This window comes from Taudactylus pleione, unplaced genomic scaffold (genome assembly GCF_031769625.1).
Source record: "Taudactylus pleione unplaced genomic scaffold, aTauple2 ptg000583l, whole genome shotgun sequence".
Taxonomy (NCBI): Eukaryota; Metazoa; Chordata; class Amphibia; order Anura; family Myobatrachidae; genus Taudactylus; species Taudactylus pleione.
In genome coordinates this window covers 772,348-794,054 of record NW_028284985.1, presented here as the reverse complement: position 1 = coordinate 794,054, position 21,707 = coordinate 772,348, and the positions used below count along the sequence as shown (strand labels likewise).

Sequence of the window (21,707 nt, the reverse complement as noted above, 5' to 3'; positions counted from 1 at the left end):
AATATTCAATGATAAATGGGCCCCTTAAAGTGATGTCAGCCCACACTTCCCAGACAGGTAACATACACGTAACCTTATCCTAAATAATGACACGGAGGCAAATAATTCAATTTTAATACAGAAGTATGGTGGAGAAAATAGAACATCCCTACTCACAGTATCACCATCTGTCACATCAGCGCCCCAGGCCTACCTAGGAGGCCGCCTGCCCACCCATCATACTCCACGCAAGGTATCCAACCCCCCTCCTAATATCTAACAGTCAGGGAATATCTGAATATTCTACACAGGGTACAAATAACCTAATACACAGCCCAGCTCCACCCCTTCCTACACCCAACCAATCACAGGCTATAAAAACCATACAGCCAATTAACCCTATGAAACCCAACTACTACCCCAGTCCTAATCGTGTCAGCTGACCCAGCCTAATGGGTCTAAACATGTCAAATGCCTCCTGTCACTCTTCTCTCTTTCTCTATGAAAGCTATGCATGGAGACCAGCCTAGATTATAGTAGAATGAAGCGAAAATGTGTTTATCAGCGCTAGCGAGAGCATAGGTGACTGGCATTGGGGCACAGCGTGACGGCAGTAAGGGTGGCAGTTGGTGTGCCTGGCAGCAGGGAGCGGCAGTGTGACAGCTGAGTTATCTGGCAGCACAAACACTAAAACAACAAGGACACCGATGAATGGTGGTAAAGGTAATTACACAACTCAATGTAAGGCTTGATGAATTGGCCCAATTACAGTAAAATATATAGAGCTCATATAAGTGCAGAATTGTGGCATAATTTGCCATTTTGATCACCAATCATGATGTTTAACTTATCAACCGTGATTCCGCTCTGTTAGACTGCGCTTAACATCTGATTTACAGAGAGTGAGATGCCATGCGGTAGGGGGGAGGGAGGGGTACCAGCTAATCTGGTTGTTAAATGACAAACAAACAGTGTGTAAATTCACAACAGATCGGGGCGGTCCTCACGTCTCTGCCTTTCCCCTCAGACTTGTGCGTCATTTAGGGTCATTTCTTTTTTTTTTATTAGTACAAACTGTTTTTAATACTGGCAAGAGTACAAACAATAATTAATAAAAAGAATCTGACATTGGGTCTCTTACATGCTGGAGAAACAGGAGAACGACATCACTAAGAACTAAGACAAACTATAAAACAGAGGCCACATGACTAACGAGGTACAAGGGCTCATTTACCCCTAATTACATACTCCGTGCGACCTGGTCGCGATAATAGCACCTGTGATCACATTGCCGTATGCGATAATATCGTCAGAATGTATGAAATAGCGCACGCAGGGACAGGCACTCAGAAAGGGGCCCGTTCCTGCATTGTGCCGGAGGGAAGTGACCGCATCAACGCTCTCTTCACTACAGAGACGTAACTAGACCTTTTTGGTGCCCTGTGCCAGAGAGAGCATTGGCGCCCCCCACCCCCACTTGTGAGGGGCAGAGAGCGTGGACCAGTGGGGGAGAGGAGGAAGAGGAGGAGAGAGGGCATGGGAGGGGGAATTTCTTCTCTCCCAGCTGTCCAGGATCCGAACCTCCTTCCTCCCTTCCGTCACCCTCCTTTATCACAGTCGGAGGCCCTGTAGGACCAACACTGTAGTAATGAATGACATGGGCCCAACGCCATTTGCAGGTGACCCGTCCCAGACGACATGTTCCAGCCCACTCCTGCTCCCATACCTTCCCCCCCCGCCCACACAAACGCACACGCACATACACACACATGCACTCTCCTATAGAGCAGTAACTGTAAGAACCACACAAGCGACACTTTGCTGTAAATTCTCAATTATTGTGGTTCATTTTTAAATGTCACAATCCTATTCGTGTGTTGTAAACCAATTTACAACCTGTAGTTGTTTTGGTTCTGATGGTAACTGCGCACCTTGTAAGCCAGCGCGATGGATAGGTTCCACTTCCTGCACACTTTAAGTCCTTAAATAAATAAACAAAAAAAGTAAATCAGATCTGGAACAAAGTTTATCTCTGCTGTGGGGCCATGTAGGCAGAGGGAGGAGATGTGCAGAGAGTTACATGGGGTGACCCAGTCTCCAGGCCAGCATCCCCAGTGTTGGCACATAATCAAAGTTTATTGGTGCTGGGACTCTGCAGTACTCCAGCCTGGGGGACCAAACTGGAGTGAACTCTGGTCGGTGGGAATAACGCCTGAGATGTGCTCCGTGCTGTGGGCCTCATTCAGAGATGAATGCAAAATCCGATGGTTTGCGTACATCGCCGATGATGGGAGGACTGTGTATGCGCAAGATGCAGGGGCGTATCTATAATGGGTGCAGGGTGTGCAGGGAACACACCGCACACACTGCACCCATAATCTTGCCTATCAGGTGTCCCACGTCGGCGCAGGTGTCTGGCGCTGTAAAACGACTGGAAAATGGCCGCGGCCATTTTCCCGGTGACCTGTGCATACACTATAGACTCTGGGCACACTCTAGTGTCCAGAGTCTATAACTCCGGCGCTGGCCGGAGACTGCACAGGGGCCCCCTCCTCTCTAGAAACGCCCCAGGCAAGATGTGTACTGCACGTGTGCAGGCCTCCATCTGCGAGATCTCTTGCAGTTACCCAAAGAGGCTTTTGTAGAGGACAAATACACACACAGTGGTTCCCCAATAGGGAAAGAAGCAATTAGTATATGAAATGTTCCCGACTTGAGATGCTATGTTCTAAATTTTTACCTAGAACCTAGAAAGTCTTGCATCACTGGCCACTGGGGGCACTGTTTCATTGCTTATCTTTCATTATATCCCCTGTCTGGTATGCAATCGGGAAGCCGACTGCCTAAATACCGGCAGCCGGCTTCCCGACTGTCATATCCCGGCAAGGGTGAAATGCCGGGCGTCTAGATGTAGACGCATTTCCCCGAGACCGGCGCCCGGCATCCCGATCGTAGTGATGCCGGGCGCCGCGAGCGGACAGCCGCGGGGGGGGGGGGGGAGGGTTAGGTTTAGGGCTCCCGGTGGGGACTCAGGGTTAGGCTAGGGGGAGGGAGGGTTGGGGTATGGCACCCCTGGGGGGGGGACTTAGGGCTAGGCACACCCCGGGGGGACTTAGGGTTAGGCAGCGGGGAAGGGGGTGGTTAGGGTTAGGCACTTAGAGGGGGGATTAGGGTTAGGCACTTGGGGGGGAAGTTCGGGTTAGGCACCCCTAAGGAGGGTTAGGGGGGGGTTAGGTTAGGTTAGTAGATACTCACCTATCCACGATCGGGATTTCCAGCGCTGTCGGGCTTCCGCTGATCGGAACTCTGCTGATGTCGGACTGCCGCTGCCGGGAATCGAACCGGTATTTCATACCAATTCATCCTGTCTCGTAAACGCAGCCTCACATTAAAGTGGCATCCTCACTGTGCGCGAGTGACTTGTGTAGCTGAAGCTTCATTCAGTGGATTTTATCAATTTCACGATCATTCAAACTAAACAAAGTTTGGCCTTAGAATAGTGGACCCTTCGAAAGTGCTTTGTCCCCCTTATATTTGTCTAATGAATGTGTATAAATATTGATGGAGGACTTATTTTCGATGAAAGGGGGTTATCTCATCAGCTTGCAAGGATCGCCATTCTGTAGGTATTTTCTACGGGAGTGCCATTCTGCTTCCTGGGCACCTGATCCTCCGCTCACTTTCCTGAGCTTGTCAGGCATATTCCTGTTCGATAATCCTCTTACAATACAGCATCTGGGCGGCGTTAGATATGTGACACTGGAGAACAGGTATGATTTCATGGCCTGAGTATTCCCGCAGCTGGCACAAAGGAGTGGCGCGGCGGGTTAGTCAAGTCTATACATTCCCGTGTACTAGACACTGTTATATAACAATCAGAAGACGATCTCTTTAGTTAACATTCTTGTTGCCCTTAACCAGGTAAGTGACCATCTAGAAAGCTTATTTAGAAGCAGCGATTGGGTTAAATTCCTATTTATTTAGTTGCTTACAAAAGTATTCAGACCTCCTACAAAGTGAATGGATTTGTCGGTAATACACTGACACAGATTGTTCCAGACAGTATTGTAGAATGTAAAATTCATTATTTGTGTGCAGTCTTTTTTTTTTTTATTAAAACCTGCAAAATATATATTTTTTTTTTAACCCCCTGTGCTGTGGAAGCTCCAAGTTTGCGCAGATGAAGGATATTGCCCTTACAATTGACTTTCAATTAGCCTCTAGCTGTGAATCATTAAAAATCGCATAACATTGGTCATACTGTGAATGTGAAGGAAAGCTGGGAAAAGGACGACCACAGAGCATTGATGAAAGACATCATTATAGACCTGCACAAGATCGGAAAAGGCTACAAAATAACATCCAGGTGATTGGATATCCCAGTGAGCACCATTGGGTCAATCGTGAGGAATTGGAAGCTGCATCCTACCCCCAGCTGCTGTCTAGACAAGCGGCGGGGGCATCTGACACCTGCGGGGGGAGGGGGGATGGGAGGAATGTCTTGAACGGAGGGCGCGGGGAAAGGGAGGGGGGCCGGAACGGACATCGGAGTCCGAAAAGATGACTCCGCAAAATGAGCAGCTTTTCGGAAGTGATACAGGAATGATGAATGGCTCTGAACGAGTCTTTGAACTAATGATAATTATGTTATGATGATTAGGCCCCCAACTCTCTGTCCAATTAGAATCGGTGGCACTATTTGAGCATTGCAGCCCACAAGCCTCATCCAACCAACCTGAGTAACTTGGAGCAAATCCGCAAGGACAAATGGGCAAAAATCGCTCCTAAGCAGTGTGCAAACATGGTAGCAAGAGGCTTACAGCTGCTGTTGCAGCAGCAAAAGGTGGTTCTACCAAGTACCAGTGTGCAGGGTTTGAATACTTATGCAAGCAGCATTTTTCAGTATTTATTTAAATCGGCAAACAAATAGAGTTTTGAGAGCCTCCTGGTTTACAATACTGTGTAAGTGTCATTTGTAATACGGTGTTGAATACTATTGCAAGCCACTGTAGATACCTGTAGAGCTGGTGAGGAGGGTTAGCACCTTTGCACTCACTGCAGTGTATGTTACAGGGGTTGTCTTAGTGCTTTGCTGTGTTTGCTCTGTCTCTCTCGTGTTCCCTGGATTTTATTCAGACATTTTTGTGGTCTGATATTAACTATATAGCCGCACCCACTGCCTCTGGGGCATGATTCCAGCAGATTAAAGCTCTCTCCGGCTTGGCACATGCTGTTGGACACACAGTCCGGGACAGTCATCACCGAGCCGCCCTGAGCTTCACACACCGACTGCCCAGGTGCCACAATGCGGGGAAAACTAACCGTCATACAGGGAATGGCCATTGCTGACTGCATTGCCGAAAACTGGGAGCAAATCTGGAACTTCCAGGCGAGAGACGGAGATGTCCTGGTAGACACCTATCCCAAATCAGGTGAGTGTACTGGGGTCTCTGTGACTGCTGTCTGCAGGTCCTGTGTGTATGAGAACCATAGAAGCTTACAATCTAGAAGAAGGAACGTGCAGATATTGGTTAGTTCAGGCTCTGGGGAATATATTGATGTTTTAGTATTGTGATTGGAAAGCGACATCTGAGTCAAATTAGTTTTTCCTTTTACTATAAACAGTAATTTATACTTATGCAGTAGATCTAGAAATGAATATCCTTGTTCTGGTATATACAGAGCTATCAGACTGCAGTCTGTACTGTTATAGGATGAGATATACACTGCAAACGTCCAGTAATGATATAAATAGGAAGCCGGGATTTCCTTGTCCAAAGCATAAAGTTACATATTTACAGTTTCTCAGCATTTTTCTTTAAATCTTCTCTCCTGATGTCTCAGCTCGCCCTACCCCTCCCCTCGCCCTCCGCTCCCGTTCCCCTCGCCCTCCGCTCCCCCTCCCCTCGCCCTGGCATTAGTCCCATTTTTTGGAAGTAGAAACAGCCTTTTGTAAAGAAAGGATTTCAGTATTAAAGGATTATTATTTCTCTAAGTGTAAATATTGTGTCCCGTCTGGTTATCAGGAACCACCTGGATGCAGGAGATTGTTGACCTGATCATGCATGATGCTGACGAGCAGATGTGCCAGAGAGCCCCCGTTTATGAGCGGATCCCCTTCATCGAGCTCATGCACATGATGAAACCAGGTAAGTGCACAGCGAGCGCAGCAGTAACTGGAGAATCCCCCTCTACAAATACTGAGACACGGAGGAAACGTTCTAGTATACTTCCGAAGACTACTCATTTATATGTTTTCCAGGACGGGATTATACAAATCTCCCAAAGTATTAATTACATCCTTAGGGAAGAGTTATAATAACCCCCCTATGCTTATCAAATGTACTAACAGCGCTAGGCAACAGCTTCAAATGACCTTCCGGCACCAGGACCAGGGTACATTATATAGAAACAAGATATGTAATAAGCAGTCCTGTGCCCCAGTATCGATATGTATAGATATATTACATGTATAAAGTGTATTCATTGGAACTCCCTGCGTCTGTGCTGCAGAACCTGGTGCCTAATGTCTGGTGCTGAGCGCCAGGCAGAGTGGGCACAGTGTGTATAGACGGGCAGAGTATGTACAGTGTGTATAGAGTGGCAGAGTAGGCACAGTGTGTATAGAGTGGCAGAGTAGGCACAGTGTGTATAGAGTGGCAGAGTAGGCACAGTGTGTATAGAGTGGCAGAGTAGGCAGAGTGTGTATAGAGTGGCAGAGTAGGCACAGTGTGTATAGACGGGCAGAGTAGGCACAGTGTGTATAGACTGGCAGAGTAGGCACAGTGTGTATAGGCGGGCAGAGTTGGCACAGTGTATAGGCGGGCAGAGTTGGCACAGTGTGTATAGGCGGGCAGAGTAGGCACAGTGTGTGTATAGATGAGCAGAGTAGGCACAGTGTGTATAGGTGGGCAGAGTAGGCACAGTGTGTATAGACGGGCAGAGTAGGCACAGTGTATAGAGTGGCAGAGTAGGCACAGTGTGTATAGACTGGCAGAGTAGTCACAGTGCGTATAGACTGGCAGAGTAGTCACAGTGCGTATAGACTGGCAGAGTAGTCACAGTGCGTATAGACTGGCAGAGTAGGCACATTGTGTATAGGCGGGCAGAGTAGGCACAGTGTGTATAGGTGGACAGAGTAGGCACAGTGTGTATAGGCGGGCAGAGTAGGCACAGTGTGTATAGGCGGGCAGAGTAGGCACAGTGTGTGTATAGGCGGGCAGAGTAGGCACAGTGTGTGTATAGGCGGGCAGAGTAGGCACAGTGTGTGTATAGACGGGCAGAGTAGGCACAGTGTGTGTATATAGACGGGCAGAGTAGGCACAGTGTGTGTATATAGACGGGCAGAGTAGGCACAGTGTGTGTATAGACGGGCAGAGTAGGCACAGTGTGTGTATAGATGGGCAGAGTAGGCACAGTGTGTGTATAGACGGGCAGAGTAGGCACAGTGTGTGTATAGGCGGGCAGAGTAGGCACAATGTATAGGCAGGCAGAGTAGGCACAATGTGTATAGACTGGCAGAGTGGGCACAGTGTGTGTATATGTATGGTGGGTTTAATGTGTGGGAATGTAAAGGTGTATACAATAAGTAAGAAATGCACCTTAGGAATGTATATCACAGGTATGTTGTTGTATACGGCTTTGCCATCTGGGACATTGTCACATAGGAAGTGTAATGTTACTGACTGTATCCTGAGATCATCAAAGGACTAATGTTAATTTACAGCACTTTCTTTAAAATGCACATTAAGGGGGTCTCCTGTGTGTCCATGGGCGAGATGCATCAACCACCGCGCATCCCGCAACTCATCACATGTAACCGGGCGTAAATAAAGCCGGTATACATGAAGACAATCGCTAAAGACCACTCTCCTGATAAGAGCTGTGCGTTGTGATGGAGGGGGGCTTCCGGGGATTTAAAACCCAGAAGTCCCTCTGCCGTCCTATTGCGCATGCGCAGAATGATGTGCGCCGCGGGGGACACTGGGAGGAATTTAATTGGATCCCTTAAGGTCAGAATGTGATAAGAAGTCCATAGTCTTCTATTGGGCAACGCCATCTGCAGATTGCTTTGCCCATGCGGCCAAAGTTGGTGCCTATGAGAATGTGGTCAGTAGAGGATAGTGCATCCCGCTCTCTGTGTTATTTGTACAGCAGGCATATTTGATTAAGTCACACGCTAATTTAATTACTGTTTAAACTACATAGATACTGTGTAGCAAATATATGAGAGGAGGAAGGCAGATGACCAGTAAGGTGTATTTATATTTTGGCCGACAAGAGCCTGACTTGTGTGCTAGTCTTAAGGTGCCCATACACGGTGCGATTTGTATCCAATGCAATCGACCTTGAACCCCCCCACCCCAATAGCTGAAGTGAACGGTCTTCACCCAATCTGTTGTGCATGATCTAATGATTTGCATATTCATTAGATCGAGTGCGATATGACACAGATGCATGTAGCACGGACCAGAAACACGGACGGGATCAGTGAGACCATTCTGTGCTGCCGTGTATTTCAATGGCACGGGATCAGAGACACCTGTCTGTGCTGCTGCGGTAAATAAAAACCTGTGTACAAAAATAAAAAAAAATGTCTTGCCCACCCAAAAAGAGCAACCAGCACTGGGCTTTTAGTGACCCAGTGCTGGTTGTGCTTAAATACAGAGGACAAACGATGTAGGGGTCTCCTGTACTTAAGCACAACCAGCACCGGGCTATTCAGAACCTGCCCTGGTTGCCAAAATACAGGGGACAAACGACGTAGGGGTCCCCCGTACTTTGCGCAACCAGCACTGGCCTCTGACCAGGTCTTGGTTCTGGAAATACGGGGAAAAAATTAGTAGGGTCCCCCTGTATTATCCGGAACCAGCACCGGACTTTTTCTAGCGGGGGGCTAATGCCACAGCCAGGGGAGCCCCTTCACCGGGCCCCCCAGCCGAAGCATTAATCCTGACCGCTAGTCGGCCAAGGCCGGGGATTCCTGGGGAGCTGGGGACCCCCAAATAAAGGGGTCCCCCTCTCCATGGCACCCCAGGCCTAGGCTGATAGCCTGGGGCTATCCCCGGCACCCCTGGGGCGGTGGGCGCCGGGTTGGTAGTGTAGTGCATTTGATAAAAGTAAAAATATAGTCTTTTACTGTGGAACTACAGATCCCAGCAAGCCCCTCCTCGCTTGATGGTACCTGGAGAACCACAAGTACAAGCATGTGGGGCATTACGGGCCCACTGGTACCTGTAGTCCCACAGCAAAAGCAATATTAAAATAAACACAGGACACAAACAACGTACAAAGTATACTAGAAAAAGATACATACAGATTACTTGTACTGGATATAATAAAATAATCACTATATAATCACTATATAGTATCACTGATACTATAGCACCTATATTTAATATTATATAACTGTACACATATAATATTGTTATAGCCCCATCGCACCATTATAATACATATAAATAAGATTCCAGTGTGTAACACAGATTACATGTATAGGACGTAAATAAATATACACACTGTGATAATACAGCGCTCTCCTATATATATATTATATAGTACTCCGTATATCTGATACGTCTCTTATTACCAGCTGTGATGGATCTGTACCCCTGAGATAATCTCCACTCTCCGCAAACACCCCAATAATTCCTCAGATACAGATGTTAGTGAATAGCATCACCTGTCCCTGGTTCCTCCTTCCCTGCGTCTCAGGGCTGCCTCTTTCTCAGCAGTGTCTGGGGATTACTGTTACTCTGCACCAGTGCTGGGAGGGTTCCAAGATTTCAGCAATAGGCTGGGAATGGGTCATTTCAGGCTGATATCTCGCAATAGGCAAGTTAACCCCTCACTGGCTGGCAGGTCCTGAGGCGGCTTTGCCCACAGCAGTGCCAGGTAATGTAGATTTATACATTCAGAATCCTATTTTGTTTTTTTATATAGTTTTTTTTGTATTCACAAGACCACAGCAATTCCATACAGTGGTGCTCAGTGGGTTTTATCTAAATTTGGAGAATTAAACATTCAGATCAAATCCTGGTGCACAGAGAGAATGGTGCCAAGCTGTGCAATATATAATATTATAAGATGAAAAAGAACCCCTGGCACCACCGGGCACAGAGGCTAGCAATCTAGTGACTAACAGGTCCAGAATATTAGTGTATAGATACAGTCTTGTCCTTTGTTATGGACATTGCAAATAGGAACTTCAAGGTGCATGTAAAATGGGAAAACTCAACTTCTGCCGCTGTACGTCACACCACCCGGATGAAGGCGAATATACTTTTATTACCCGTACAGCCCCATGTATCAGCGACACTTAAAACTTCTGTTGCAATATTTAGTTCCAAATTGTGCCCAGTCCTTATACGTGTCCATAAATACATTTATTCCGGATAGTTCTCTATCTGACAGAAATGTAGTAATTTGCTCCTGGTCAGGGGGAGGAATAGGGAGGTAAGGCGTAACCTCATAGTAGGGGCAGAAGGCTGAAGTTTGGCTTAGGGTGCTGAGAAACCTTGCACCATCCCTGCGCAGAGCCCCCCAGGGCCTGATACAGGAGCCAATGGATACTACAGGCGTTTGGTATCTATCTGAATAGAGCACGTTGCAGCAGAGGGAATCTGTGCCAAATGTCACTGAGTGCACAGCCAGGAATACAAGGGGTGGAGTGAGGAATGGCAGAGCCAACAGAGCAGGAATCGGTGTCATGCAATGCCAGGGAGCAGGAGCCAGAGAGTTGCCGCATACAAAGCCAGAGGTCAGGAGCCAGAAAGTTGTCCCATACAGTGCCAGGGTTCAGGAGCCAGAGCGTTGTCCCATGTAGTGCCATGGGTCACGAGGAGCCAGAGAGTTGTCCCTTAAAGTGGCAGGGATCTGGAGCCAAAGAGTTGTCCATTAAAGTGTCAGGGTTTAGGAGCCAGAGAGTTGTCCCATACAGTGCCAGGGGTCAGGACGAGTCAGAGAATTGTCCCTTAAGGGTCAGGAGCCAGAGATGTCTGGAATCACCGATGTCACAGTCAGGGGACACTGGCACAGGTATGCAGATCATTTCTGCATGTGTTAGAAGGATGGAGCTTAGGAAGGTAAATTTAATGCATCAATGATTTTCCTGCAGTGAATGTAGATGGCCATTACATCATCTTAGTTCCTGTGACATCTGGTCTTACTTAGGGATATGAGAGTAACCATTACACGAAGTATAGGCAACAACAAATGCGTATAGATCATGGTCTCTCCCTCTGAAGTCACTCTAGCACCAGGTACTCCAAGCAAGTCATGCCACTTTGCTGCACAAGGTACACAATAGGCAAAGTTATTTTCTGGAAGCCCCCGCGATGTTCCCCTTTGTACCTTCCAGCCATGTTGGCACCATTATCATATGACTGCCCACAACAAGTTTTAAGATTTAATCCGTCTCTCCCTCTTTCCTGCAGGATTAGTTCACTGAGAGAGAGGTCGGTCGTCTCACCTACTGTAAAACCAAAAAAATCTATAAATCTTTCAACAACTTAAGGGCGAAGTTTGCTATCTTTGACGTCTTTAATGGCTTCAGACATCTGTTCCACAAGGCTAACATCGGGTGTGCAGTCAAACGCCATAGAAAAAATAATTTTGCCGCTGTGATGTCATTAAGTGTCTGACCCCTTATCTTCCCAGCGATGATGTCCAAAAATACATTTTGAATATCAGATGCCAAGTAGCTGACTTGACCTTTCTTCGGACGGTACAAATGTCCATGCAGGTGGGAGTTATAGGGGACTTTTTTAATTAACCAGCCCTGATTGGCCCCTAATAATTGAGTGTTCAATTTGCAGCGTGTTTTGGCAGCAGATTCTAAAGTTTCGGAACAATTCAGCATTGTTCCAGTTGGGGGACAGATAGTTTACACAGCCGGGCAGCATAAGCGCACTTGCCTTCACGCTTGGGTTTGCGCAGAGAGGGACGCTGGAGACGGTGGGATCCACACTGATCCCTCTTCGCACTCCGAAACCCCTTCCAGTATGAAGGTGTGGGGCTCCGGGAACTAGCCCCATCTGAGGATGGCGCCTGAACAAACTACTACTTTCATTTTTCAGAATTTGTTGAGTACGGGGCAGCAAGTGCGAAACGCGTTGAATTGTATTTTCCATTGTAGGGTTTACAAAGCAGATGTTTACCTGATGCTCGCGGTGGACTACTCCGCTCAGCCAAGTACAATATCGCATCCATAAAGAACAGATCCCCATTGGTTTTCTTCTTGTGCTGTTCGGTCGTCAAGGTCTTTACCAAATGCCGCCCTCGCCTAATGAAGGCGCCAGTGTTTTTCAAAGAACAAAAACACATTTTGCGATTAAAGGAATTTTCAGTTGCTGGAATTCTGTCCCTCAGTATTTTATTTCCATTTAGCCAAATAAATTAGTTTTGGTCTTGAAATTAGATGGGAAAACGGTCTGTATGGTCTGTTTTTGTTTACACGCTATATGCCAGCCATGATCCGCTTACTCTCTGCCCATTTGGCGGCTCTTTAAAAAAACAAACAAAAAGAAAACATATTTATTTATTTTTTCTGTGAGGTTTCTTCCTGCCCTTGGACTGTTACTCTGATCAAGCTCAGTCTCCGTTACTCTCTGCCCAAATGCGTGTTACAAAGCACCTCTCTGCGTATCAGGAAGTTTGGCTTGGCCAGGTTCCTGGGCCTTGGAATGCAAAGTCCAATTCAGACTCGCCATGAAAAATGCGTGGCCCACTGAATTCCTCATCCCGAGACTGTTCTGTACTCACTACAGAACTGCTAGAACATTGCATGGGCACGGGTGTCACCCACCCCCCCTATCCTGGATTTCATGGTCATGCATTCTGTTGTCACTCAGATTTCCTCTACTTTCTTCTACAAAAAAAGAGGAATAATCACTTTTGTAAATCAAGGGATACGTTATAATCTTTAAAATGAAAAGCAAAATTAACCACCATATTATAATATACCTGCTCAGGGAAGGGGTAAGTATATACAGTGGTAGATGGGGCGGAGCAGTGGGCAGACCGGGGTGACCCAGCATGTGCCAAGACCAATATAATATAAATATTAAAGCAGTCATTGGCAACTGGTGCTTGAGACAGCAAACTGCTGGCAGATATATCTCTCTCTCATGGGCCCATCCTGCACCCATGTATTATACTTTCCTCTCCAGAGTCTCGCATCAGCGGTGTAGACAGAGTTGTACAAATCACCGGTAAAATGGCGCCCTTCAGTGGTAATCGCACACAGCCCTCAATAGAGCGCACGTGGGTTACACTAAGCAGATGCACCATGGGTGGCCATGCATAAACTATTTATGAGCAGAATCACTTCCATGAAGTCTCTCAAGATATATGAGGCATATAGGCGACAAGACACAGAAAGGACAAATGGTGAAGTACTACTAAGCACTGGGGTAGTATGAATGGACGCCAAGCTTTGCGCTCGCAAATTCTAACCTTTTAATATTAAATTTCTTGTGCTTCAGAAGCAATGACACTTGTAGAACCAGACATTGCCAAAATACAAATGTAATACGAGACCCCCTAGTTGCATTGCACCAGATCGGTAGAGATGTGACCACACTTCCCAGGCCCTGGGCCAGCAGTGTCTCCCCTGTAATGTGTGTGTATAGATCAGCCAGTTACACCAGATCGGTGGAGATGTCACCACACTTCCCAGGCTCGGGGCCAGCAGTGTCTCCCTGTAATGTGTGTATAGATCAGCCAGTTACACCAGATCGGTAGAGATGTGACCACACTTCCCAGGCTCGGGACCAGCAGTGTCTCCCCGTAATGTGTGTATAGCTCAGCCAGTTACACCAGATCAGTAGAGATGTGACCACACTTCCCAGGCTCGGGACCAGCAGTGTCTCCCTGTAATGTGTGTATAGATCAGCCAGTTACACCAGATCAGTAGAGATGTGACCACACTTCCCAGGCACGGGGCAGCAGTGTCTCCCCTGTAAAGTGTGTGTATAGATCAGCCAGTTACACCAGATCGGTAGAGATGTGACCACACTTCCCAGGCTCTGGGCCAGCAGTGTCTCCCCTGTAATGTGTGTGTATAGATCAGCCAGTTACACCAGATCAGTAGAGATGTGACCACACTTCCCAGGCTCGGGACCAGCAGTGTCTCCCTGTAACGTGTGTATAGATCAGCCAGTTACACCAGATCGGTAGAGATGTGACCACACTTCCCAGGCTCGGGACCAGCAGTGTCTCCCCTGTAATGTGTGTATAGATCAGCCAGTTACACCAGATCGGTAGAGATGTGACCACACTTCCCAGGCTCTGGGCCTGCAGTGTCTACCCGTAATGTGTGTATAGATCAGCCAGTTACACCAGATCGGTAGAGATGTGACCACACTTCCCAGGCTCGGGACCAGCAGTGTCTCCCCTGTAATGTGTGTATAGATCAGCCAGTTACACCAGATCGGTAGAGATGTGACCACACTTCCCAGGCTCTGGGCCTGCAGTGTCTCCCCGTAATGTGTGTATAGATCAGCCAGTTACACCAGATCAGTAGAGATGTGACCACACTTCCCAGGCTCGGGACCAGCAGTGTCTCCCTGTAACGTGTGTATAGATCAGCCAGTTACACCAGATCGGTAGAGATGTGACCACACTTCCCAGGCTCGGGACCAGCAGTGTCTCCCCTGTAATGTGTGTATAGATCAGCCAGTTACACCAGATCGGTAGAGATGTGACCACACTTCCCAGGCTCTGGGCCTGCAGTGTCTCCCCGTAATGTGTGTATAGATCAGCCAGTTACACCAGATCGGTAGAGATGTCACCACACTTCCCAGGCTCGGGGCCAGCAGTGTCTCCCTGTAATGTGTGTATAGATCAGCCAGTTACACCAGATCGGTAGAGATGTGACCACACTTCCCAGGCCCGGGACCAACAGTGTCTCCCTGTAATGTGTGTATAGATCAGCCAGTTACACCAGATCTTTAGAGATGTGACCACACTTCCCAGGCTCAGAGCCAGCAGTGTCTCCCTGTAATGTGTGTATAGATCAGCCAGTTACACCAGATCGGTAGAGATGTGACCACACTTCCCAGGCTCGGGGCCAGCAGTGTCTCCCTGTAATGTGTGTATAGATCAGCCAGTTACACCAGATCGGTAGAGATGTGACCACACTTCCCAGGCTCGGGACCAGCAGTGTCTCCCCGTAATGTGTGTATAGCTCAGCCAGTTACACCAGATCGGTAGAGATGTGACCACACTTTCCAGGCTCGGGGCCAGCAGTGTCTCCCCGTAATGTGTGTATAGATCAGCCAGTTACACCAGATCGGTAGAGATGTGACCACACTTCCCAGGCTCAGAGCCAGCAGTGTCTCCCTGTAATGTGTGTATAGATCAGCCAGTTACACCAGATCGGTAGAGATGTGACCACACTTCCCAGGCTCAGAGCCAGCAGTGTCTCCCTGTAATGTGTGTATAGATCAGCCAGTTACACCAGATCGGTAGAGATGTGACCACACTTCCCGGGCTCGGGACCAGCAGGGTCTCCCCGTAATGTATGTATAGATCAGCCAGTTACACCAGATCGGTAGAGATGTGACCACACTTCCCAGGCTCAGAGCCAGCAGTGTCTCCCTGTAATGTGTGTATAGATCAGCCAGTTACACCAGATCGGTAGAGATGTGACCACACTTCCCAGGCTCAGAGCCAGCAGTGTCTCCCTGTAATGTGTGTATAGATCAGCCAGTTACACCAGATCGGTAGAGATGTGACCACACTTCCCAGGCTCGGGGACAGCAGTGTCTCCCCTGTGAGTGTTCTGGTGACTGAATGTCGGTCCTATGATCTTATCATTGCAGGAATAGAAGAGGTGAATGCGATGCCGTCCCCCCGAGTGCTGAAGAGCCACCTCCCCATCCAGCTGGTTCCCCCGTCTTTCTGGAAGCACAACTGCAAGGTACAGGCTGTCTCTGGTGGTTTGGTTACTGGTTGGCCAGAAATGGGATGGACGTTAGAATGTTGTTGTCCTCTCCAGGTGATCTACGTGGCCCGGAACGCCCGAGACACTGCGACTTCCTTTTATCACTTTGATCATATTCTACAGTTTCACCCTGAGCCGATGTCCTTTGAGAACTACGTGGAACGGTTTATGAAGGGTGACGGTGAGTGGAGGGACCTGGGCAGCGGGACGGAAGGTGGGCTCCGCCGCGTAGTGACATCACCCACGTTGTCATTTAGCTTTTGGTCAGCTGGAAGCATCTTAAAGGAGTAGGAATGGGGCCATCAAATAGTGGGGTCATCACCGCCATCGCAATATGTCTGAGGATGACATACCGCCACCAGCGTGTAAACTATTCCATAGTTTGCTCGTGCGCATGCAAAGGTGCTAAGTGCAGATCTTTCGTCAGAGCATGGACTCCAATGTGAGCGATTAAGCGCCAGTGTACGCAACACTTCAGCATCATGCCCGCAAAACTCCCGTAAGACCGTCTCCGTGCATCTGAATACACACCTTCCATTCCACGCCCAGGAATGCTCTGTACATTTCTGCGTGCATCTGAACTCGCAGCTGCGACTCTGTACGAACACAGACGTGGCGCACAGTAAAAAAAAAAAATCGCTCAAATAATGTGCGACCAAGAATCAGGCCGAGTGTCACCTTCCTAGCGTCAGCCATCAAAAAGAATCCTACGACTGTGGCAAATATCACAATCTCGGCATCAAACAGAGAATTCTTTGATCGGAGTTTGGTAAATTTAGGTCCCCGATACTATTGTATGTGGGCAGATCGGGACTGAAAGGTATCAGTGATATCTCCTGCATTACCTCTATAATGAATGGTAGCGATGGGCAGAGGCGTAACTAGACAATTTGGTGCCCTGTGCCAGAAAGTGAATTGGTGGCCCCCCTCCCCATATTGTAAACAGGGACAGTGCGCGTCACAGGCGCATGACCGAAAAAAGGGTGTGGTCTCATAGAGAGAGGGTGTGGCCACACTATAGTACCCCCAATTCACTTTATGAGACACAGTAGTGCCCCTTATTTACATTGCAGTACATAGTAGTGTCTCTTATATACGTTACGCCACGCAGTAGTAATGCCCTTTACACAATTTGACCACACAGTAGTAATGCCCCTTACACAATTAAACCACACAGTAGTAATGCCCATTATACATTATGCCCACTGTGCCGCAGGATATCCGGCAGGAGCAGGCACCAGAGGAATAGCAGCAGCAGCGCCTTCGCCTCCCGGCGGCTCCTCGGCGCAGGGGACTGTACTGTGAGAGACGCCATGACATCTCTCCCAGTCCCTCCCTGAGATAGTGACACTACTTGAACAGGGAGGGGGCGGACCACAGGAGCAGGAAGCTGCAGCGCAGTAATGTGTAATAGTAGCGGTTCGCCCGGCAGATAAAGAGCCGCGGACACACCGCTACTATTATACATTGTAGCGGGCGTTAGAAGTATTGGCCGTGATTACGGGTGGAGGCAAGCAGTTCCGTCCAGAGGGCATGTGTGCTCTGTGCCAGCGCACCAGCAGCACCACCCTAGTTATGGCCATGCCAATAGGTAATTTCTACAAAAGTAGGTGAAAATGTTTATACTTATGTAGAAATTAGGGAATGCTGAACACACCCCTATATGTGTATACAGTAATCAGTAATGAGCTTGTGCCTTTGATGTGTTCCCTAAACGCTGGTTCCTATATTCGCAGTGGGATGGGGCTCCTGGTATGAGCACGTGAAAGGATTCTGGGAACAGCGAGACAAACGCAACGTTTTATATCTATTTTTTGAGGACATGAAAAAGGTGAGAAAATAACGATGTTTTGGTGCTAAATTCAGCATTTAGCCGTTTGTATTCTCTATTCCTGTAATAATATAATATTATCACCATATCTGCGCCAGGGAACCAGCACTTACACTCATATACGCGCTCTATACCGAAATACCAGCGCTCTCTATACCGAAATACCAGCGCTCTCCATCTAATAGTGACCTTTATTATTGAGACGCAGATTTGTTTCACTATTTTATTGGATTTACCCAGATTTATTGTTCTATTTTCACGTTCAAGGATTCCCTAGAACCATTGCAATTTTATTAATGGTAATTTAAGACGTATATACTTTAGTATTTTATATATTTGTGTGTATTGCTCCTTTATATATTGGTACCAGTGAGAGTGAGATTACGATGCAGAACTGAAAGCGTCTATTGATGGTAAAACTAATGTTATTTATTACTTAGAGATCAGGGAAATAGGCCCCACAAATATTTAAAATTTCCCACTTATCTATAAAGTTGTCCATTACTATTCCGGAAGAAAAGCGCGTGGAGCGTAATACGGTTGTGGAACCTCTGCCAGAGCAGGACGATCATAGAGCTGACATTACATTGTCATTTATCTTTTTGTAATTAAGCTTCATTCCCATCCTCTGCAACCCACAGAACCCCCTGCAAGAGATTCGGAAGGTGGCGCAATTCTTGGGCAAAGACTTCCAGGATGACGTACTAAACAAGATCGCAAAACTCAGCACCTTCGAGCACATGAGGAACAACCCGATGGCCAATTACTCTGGCTTCCCCGAAAGCATACTTGACCAATCACAGAGCGGCTTTATGAGAAAAGGTGAGATGTGTAATGTTAGCGCCAGGTTACACGGAACCTCAAGGCGTTGGTTCTTAGATCACGTCCTGGTTAAATTGCAGAGACTGCGCATATTTATAAAAAAAAAAAAGCAGGGACGGACTGGGGCTGTAATTCGGCCCCGGCATCCCTCTGTGTGCACGGGAAAGGGGTGTGACCAACGCCTCACGGGGGCGTGGCCCTGTGGCACGCATCGTCTCTCTGCATGTTGGCCATACAGAGTACCGGGAGGCGGAGCTGCTCGTCCAGGCTTTCGTTCCAGACCAGCCCACCAGAAGTGCCAGACGGCCTTTACCAGGAGTGCCACGTGGCCAGTCCTGCCCTGACTGTGGTGTTTCAGTGCCGGAGATATATTTGTGACTGTTAGTTCAGCTTATTGATGTTTGCTAAATAGAGAACATTGGACGTAGCTCCCTAAACCAGTGCTAAAGGGGTTACGACTCGTTCTTAAATGCAGCCCTAAGAGTGATAATCCATTCCGCGTGCCGATTGCTCACATTGGAACCTGGGATCCGTTCTGGCGGCCCTAATACGGGAAACTGACTGGTGCTTCTGTTCTCCGAACCTTAATGGCTTTGTCCTTCTTGCAAGAACGAGATTGTTTAGGGGCAGAGTGATATCGGCCGGGGGATAATTTAGGGATGGAAGGATGGGGCTAAGTAATTTGCAATTATTTTACAAAAAATTGTGATCCTGGCTCAGTTTTGGATTTTTGCCTGGTTTCCGGTGCATGGCCTGCTCCATTCCTTCTCGCTACTGTACATAGTATACAACGCTCAGTTATCTGCACAGTAGTTACTGATTCAAGGCGAATTAAAACCCACAATCACTATATTATACATATATCATTATATACTGAATATCTGAGTTGTATCTTTATACAACAGTGTTACAACATATCCTGAATAGCACAGTCTCCGGGTGGGTACACACTTGCATATCATGCAGTGTTTATGTCCGACTGTGCGCTCCCGTGGGTTGCATGCGATATCGTGTGATTGGTCATGCAGCACGGCCAATCTCACGCCATCGCATGCGAGGCTGTACATATTAATGAAGTGATCGTTCCATCGTTCTTTAAATCTTTTAAGTGTGTACCAGCAATCTTCTTTGGAGCGCTGCAAAGGGAAATCGCCCCCTCCTTCAGCATGGGTCCTAGGGGACTGGTCCAATACCCGCAGCCCACATCAGCAGCCGTCTGTTGTTACTGGTAAAAGGGAGGGTCAGGTGCTGCAGCGCATTGATCATATAGCAGGCTGGTGGCTACACATAGTCATGGCGCCAGGGGCGGGCCTGACGCCTCTATCACGCAGTCAGTCCTAAGGGCACAGCACAAGGTGTAAGAAGAGCGCGTGCTGAGTTCTGATTGGAAGATGTGATCACATGCCCCTCTGACCCCTGGTAGGCAACAGCCCCAGGTGAGTCTTTAGGCTGAGACAGGCACCTACATAAGGGGGCAAATATTTATATAATAATGCGCTATGACCTATCCCGTCTCCGTCCCAAACTGCTCCCAGAGACGGGACAGACCAGGAATGGAGATTCCCCTGCAGCGCTGGCAGAGGGTACGTATAGCGGACCAGCACCCAGCGTACGACAGGTACAAAACTATGATGAATAGACCCCTCAGGCTCTAAATACATCCCCAAGACATGCCCGCCCTACTTTTGGAGCATGCACTGTGCGAATTTGTGCAACTGGCGTCCATTTAAATATGTATCTGACCCTAAATATCAACTAATCATATATCAGCTTCCATCTGATTATTGCAGGATAATGATAGCTGGAACCTGATTATTGGAAATAGGGGCCTAATATATCACCATTTAAGTCTCTCTGCAATTTCCTGCATTTATTTCCAGTTTATAAAGTACTGAAAAGCTCGCTGGCGTTACACACTGTGGTCTCTATGCTCCTTTTTTAAAAATATTTTTACCTTTAGACCTCCGGCAGCCCATACTGGCACATGTGTGGCACTGACTCTGACGCATAGCTGACGGGCATTCTTTACATTACAGCCGCAGTTTTACTTTTGCACGAGTTTCATTTTACTAGAGAAGGGATGTCCAAGCAGTAACTGCAGAGTAACATGTGACGATGTACTGTGAGGTTGTTCAATGAAACGCGTCGTACACAGTACAGTGATCACCTGGCACGGGTTATGTTTTTGTGCTGATAGATGCACTTTGTTCTGGACTCTGACAGGTACGGTGGGAGACTGGAAGACCGTGTTTACGGCTCAGCAGAACGAGGCATTTGAAGAGCATTACAAGAAAATGATGAGCGGCTGCACTTTGAAATTTCAGGACCCAAAGTGAAGATTGAGCGCCCCCCTGTGGCTAGAAGGAGAATCGCCAGCAGTGTCGGGAATATTTGTTGATTTTCATTCCTTGTGACATTTATACTGTGAATTACTCAATAAAAAAAATTAACAAAACTGCAAATATGTACAATGCTCCTTTTATGTTGTGCATACAGCAACCAATCAGATATCATCTCACATCAGTGAACAAGCGAGAATAATGAAAGCTGATATATTACTGGTTGCTGTCGGTGATTAATTCTGACCTCCTCTTCTCACCGTTGATGCAGTTAAAGCCACACAACCGATGTAATAATCAGATTAATTGTATGTATATAGCAGAGGCTCCCCAACCGTTCAGGTGTTAGAGATAGCCATGGTTGAGCACAGGTGACTTAATTAGTATCTCAGCCAATTTGATTTAACCGCCTGTGCTCAACCGTGGCTGTCCTGAACTGTTGGGGAGCCTTGAGGACCACGTTTGGGAACCCTCTGGTATATATAGTAACAGGAACCCGCCCTGCAGATCTGACAGTACTGGTAAAGCCTTATGGTGCAGTTAAATCAGCCACCATTTCATGAAATAAGCCCTTTGGCGCCAATAGTCCTGTTATTCCCTGAGAGACGGTATAAACCTATGTGGCGTTACCGGTGAGCACCTTATGGAATCCCGGTATTTTCTGTATCAGTATTGACATAAGGCAAGGTGGAGCGGTAGGGGGGAGGGAGGGGTACCAGCTAATGTGGTTGTTAAATGACAAACAAATAGGGTGTAAATTCGCAACAGATCGGGGCGGTCCTCACGTCTC

At 47.6% G+C, this 21,707-nt stretch overlaps 1 protein-coding gene across 1 annotated transcript; it reads left to right on the top strand.

Annotated features, from left to right (window-relative positions):
* Positions 1–3,189: 3,189 nt before the first annotated feature.
* LOC148481377 (sulfotransferase 1C1-like) lies at positions 3,190–21,031 on the top strand. Its single transcript, XM_088453551.1, has 8 exons — positions 3,190–3,900; positions 5,147–5,411; positions 6,006–6,128; positions 15,804–15,901; positions 15,980–16,106; positions 17,662–17,756; positions 18,398–18,578; positions 20,802–21,031. The coding sequence occupies exons 2-8, from the start codon at positions 5,285–5,287 to the stop codon at positions 20,912–20,914; spliced, it is 864 nt and encodes a 287-aa protein (XP_088309677.1). The 5' UTR covers positions 3,190–3,900; positions 5,147–5,284; the 3' UTR covers positions 20,915–21,031.
* The last annotated feature ends 676 nt before the right edge of the window (positions 21,032–21,707 follow it).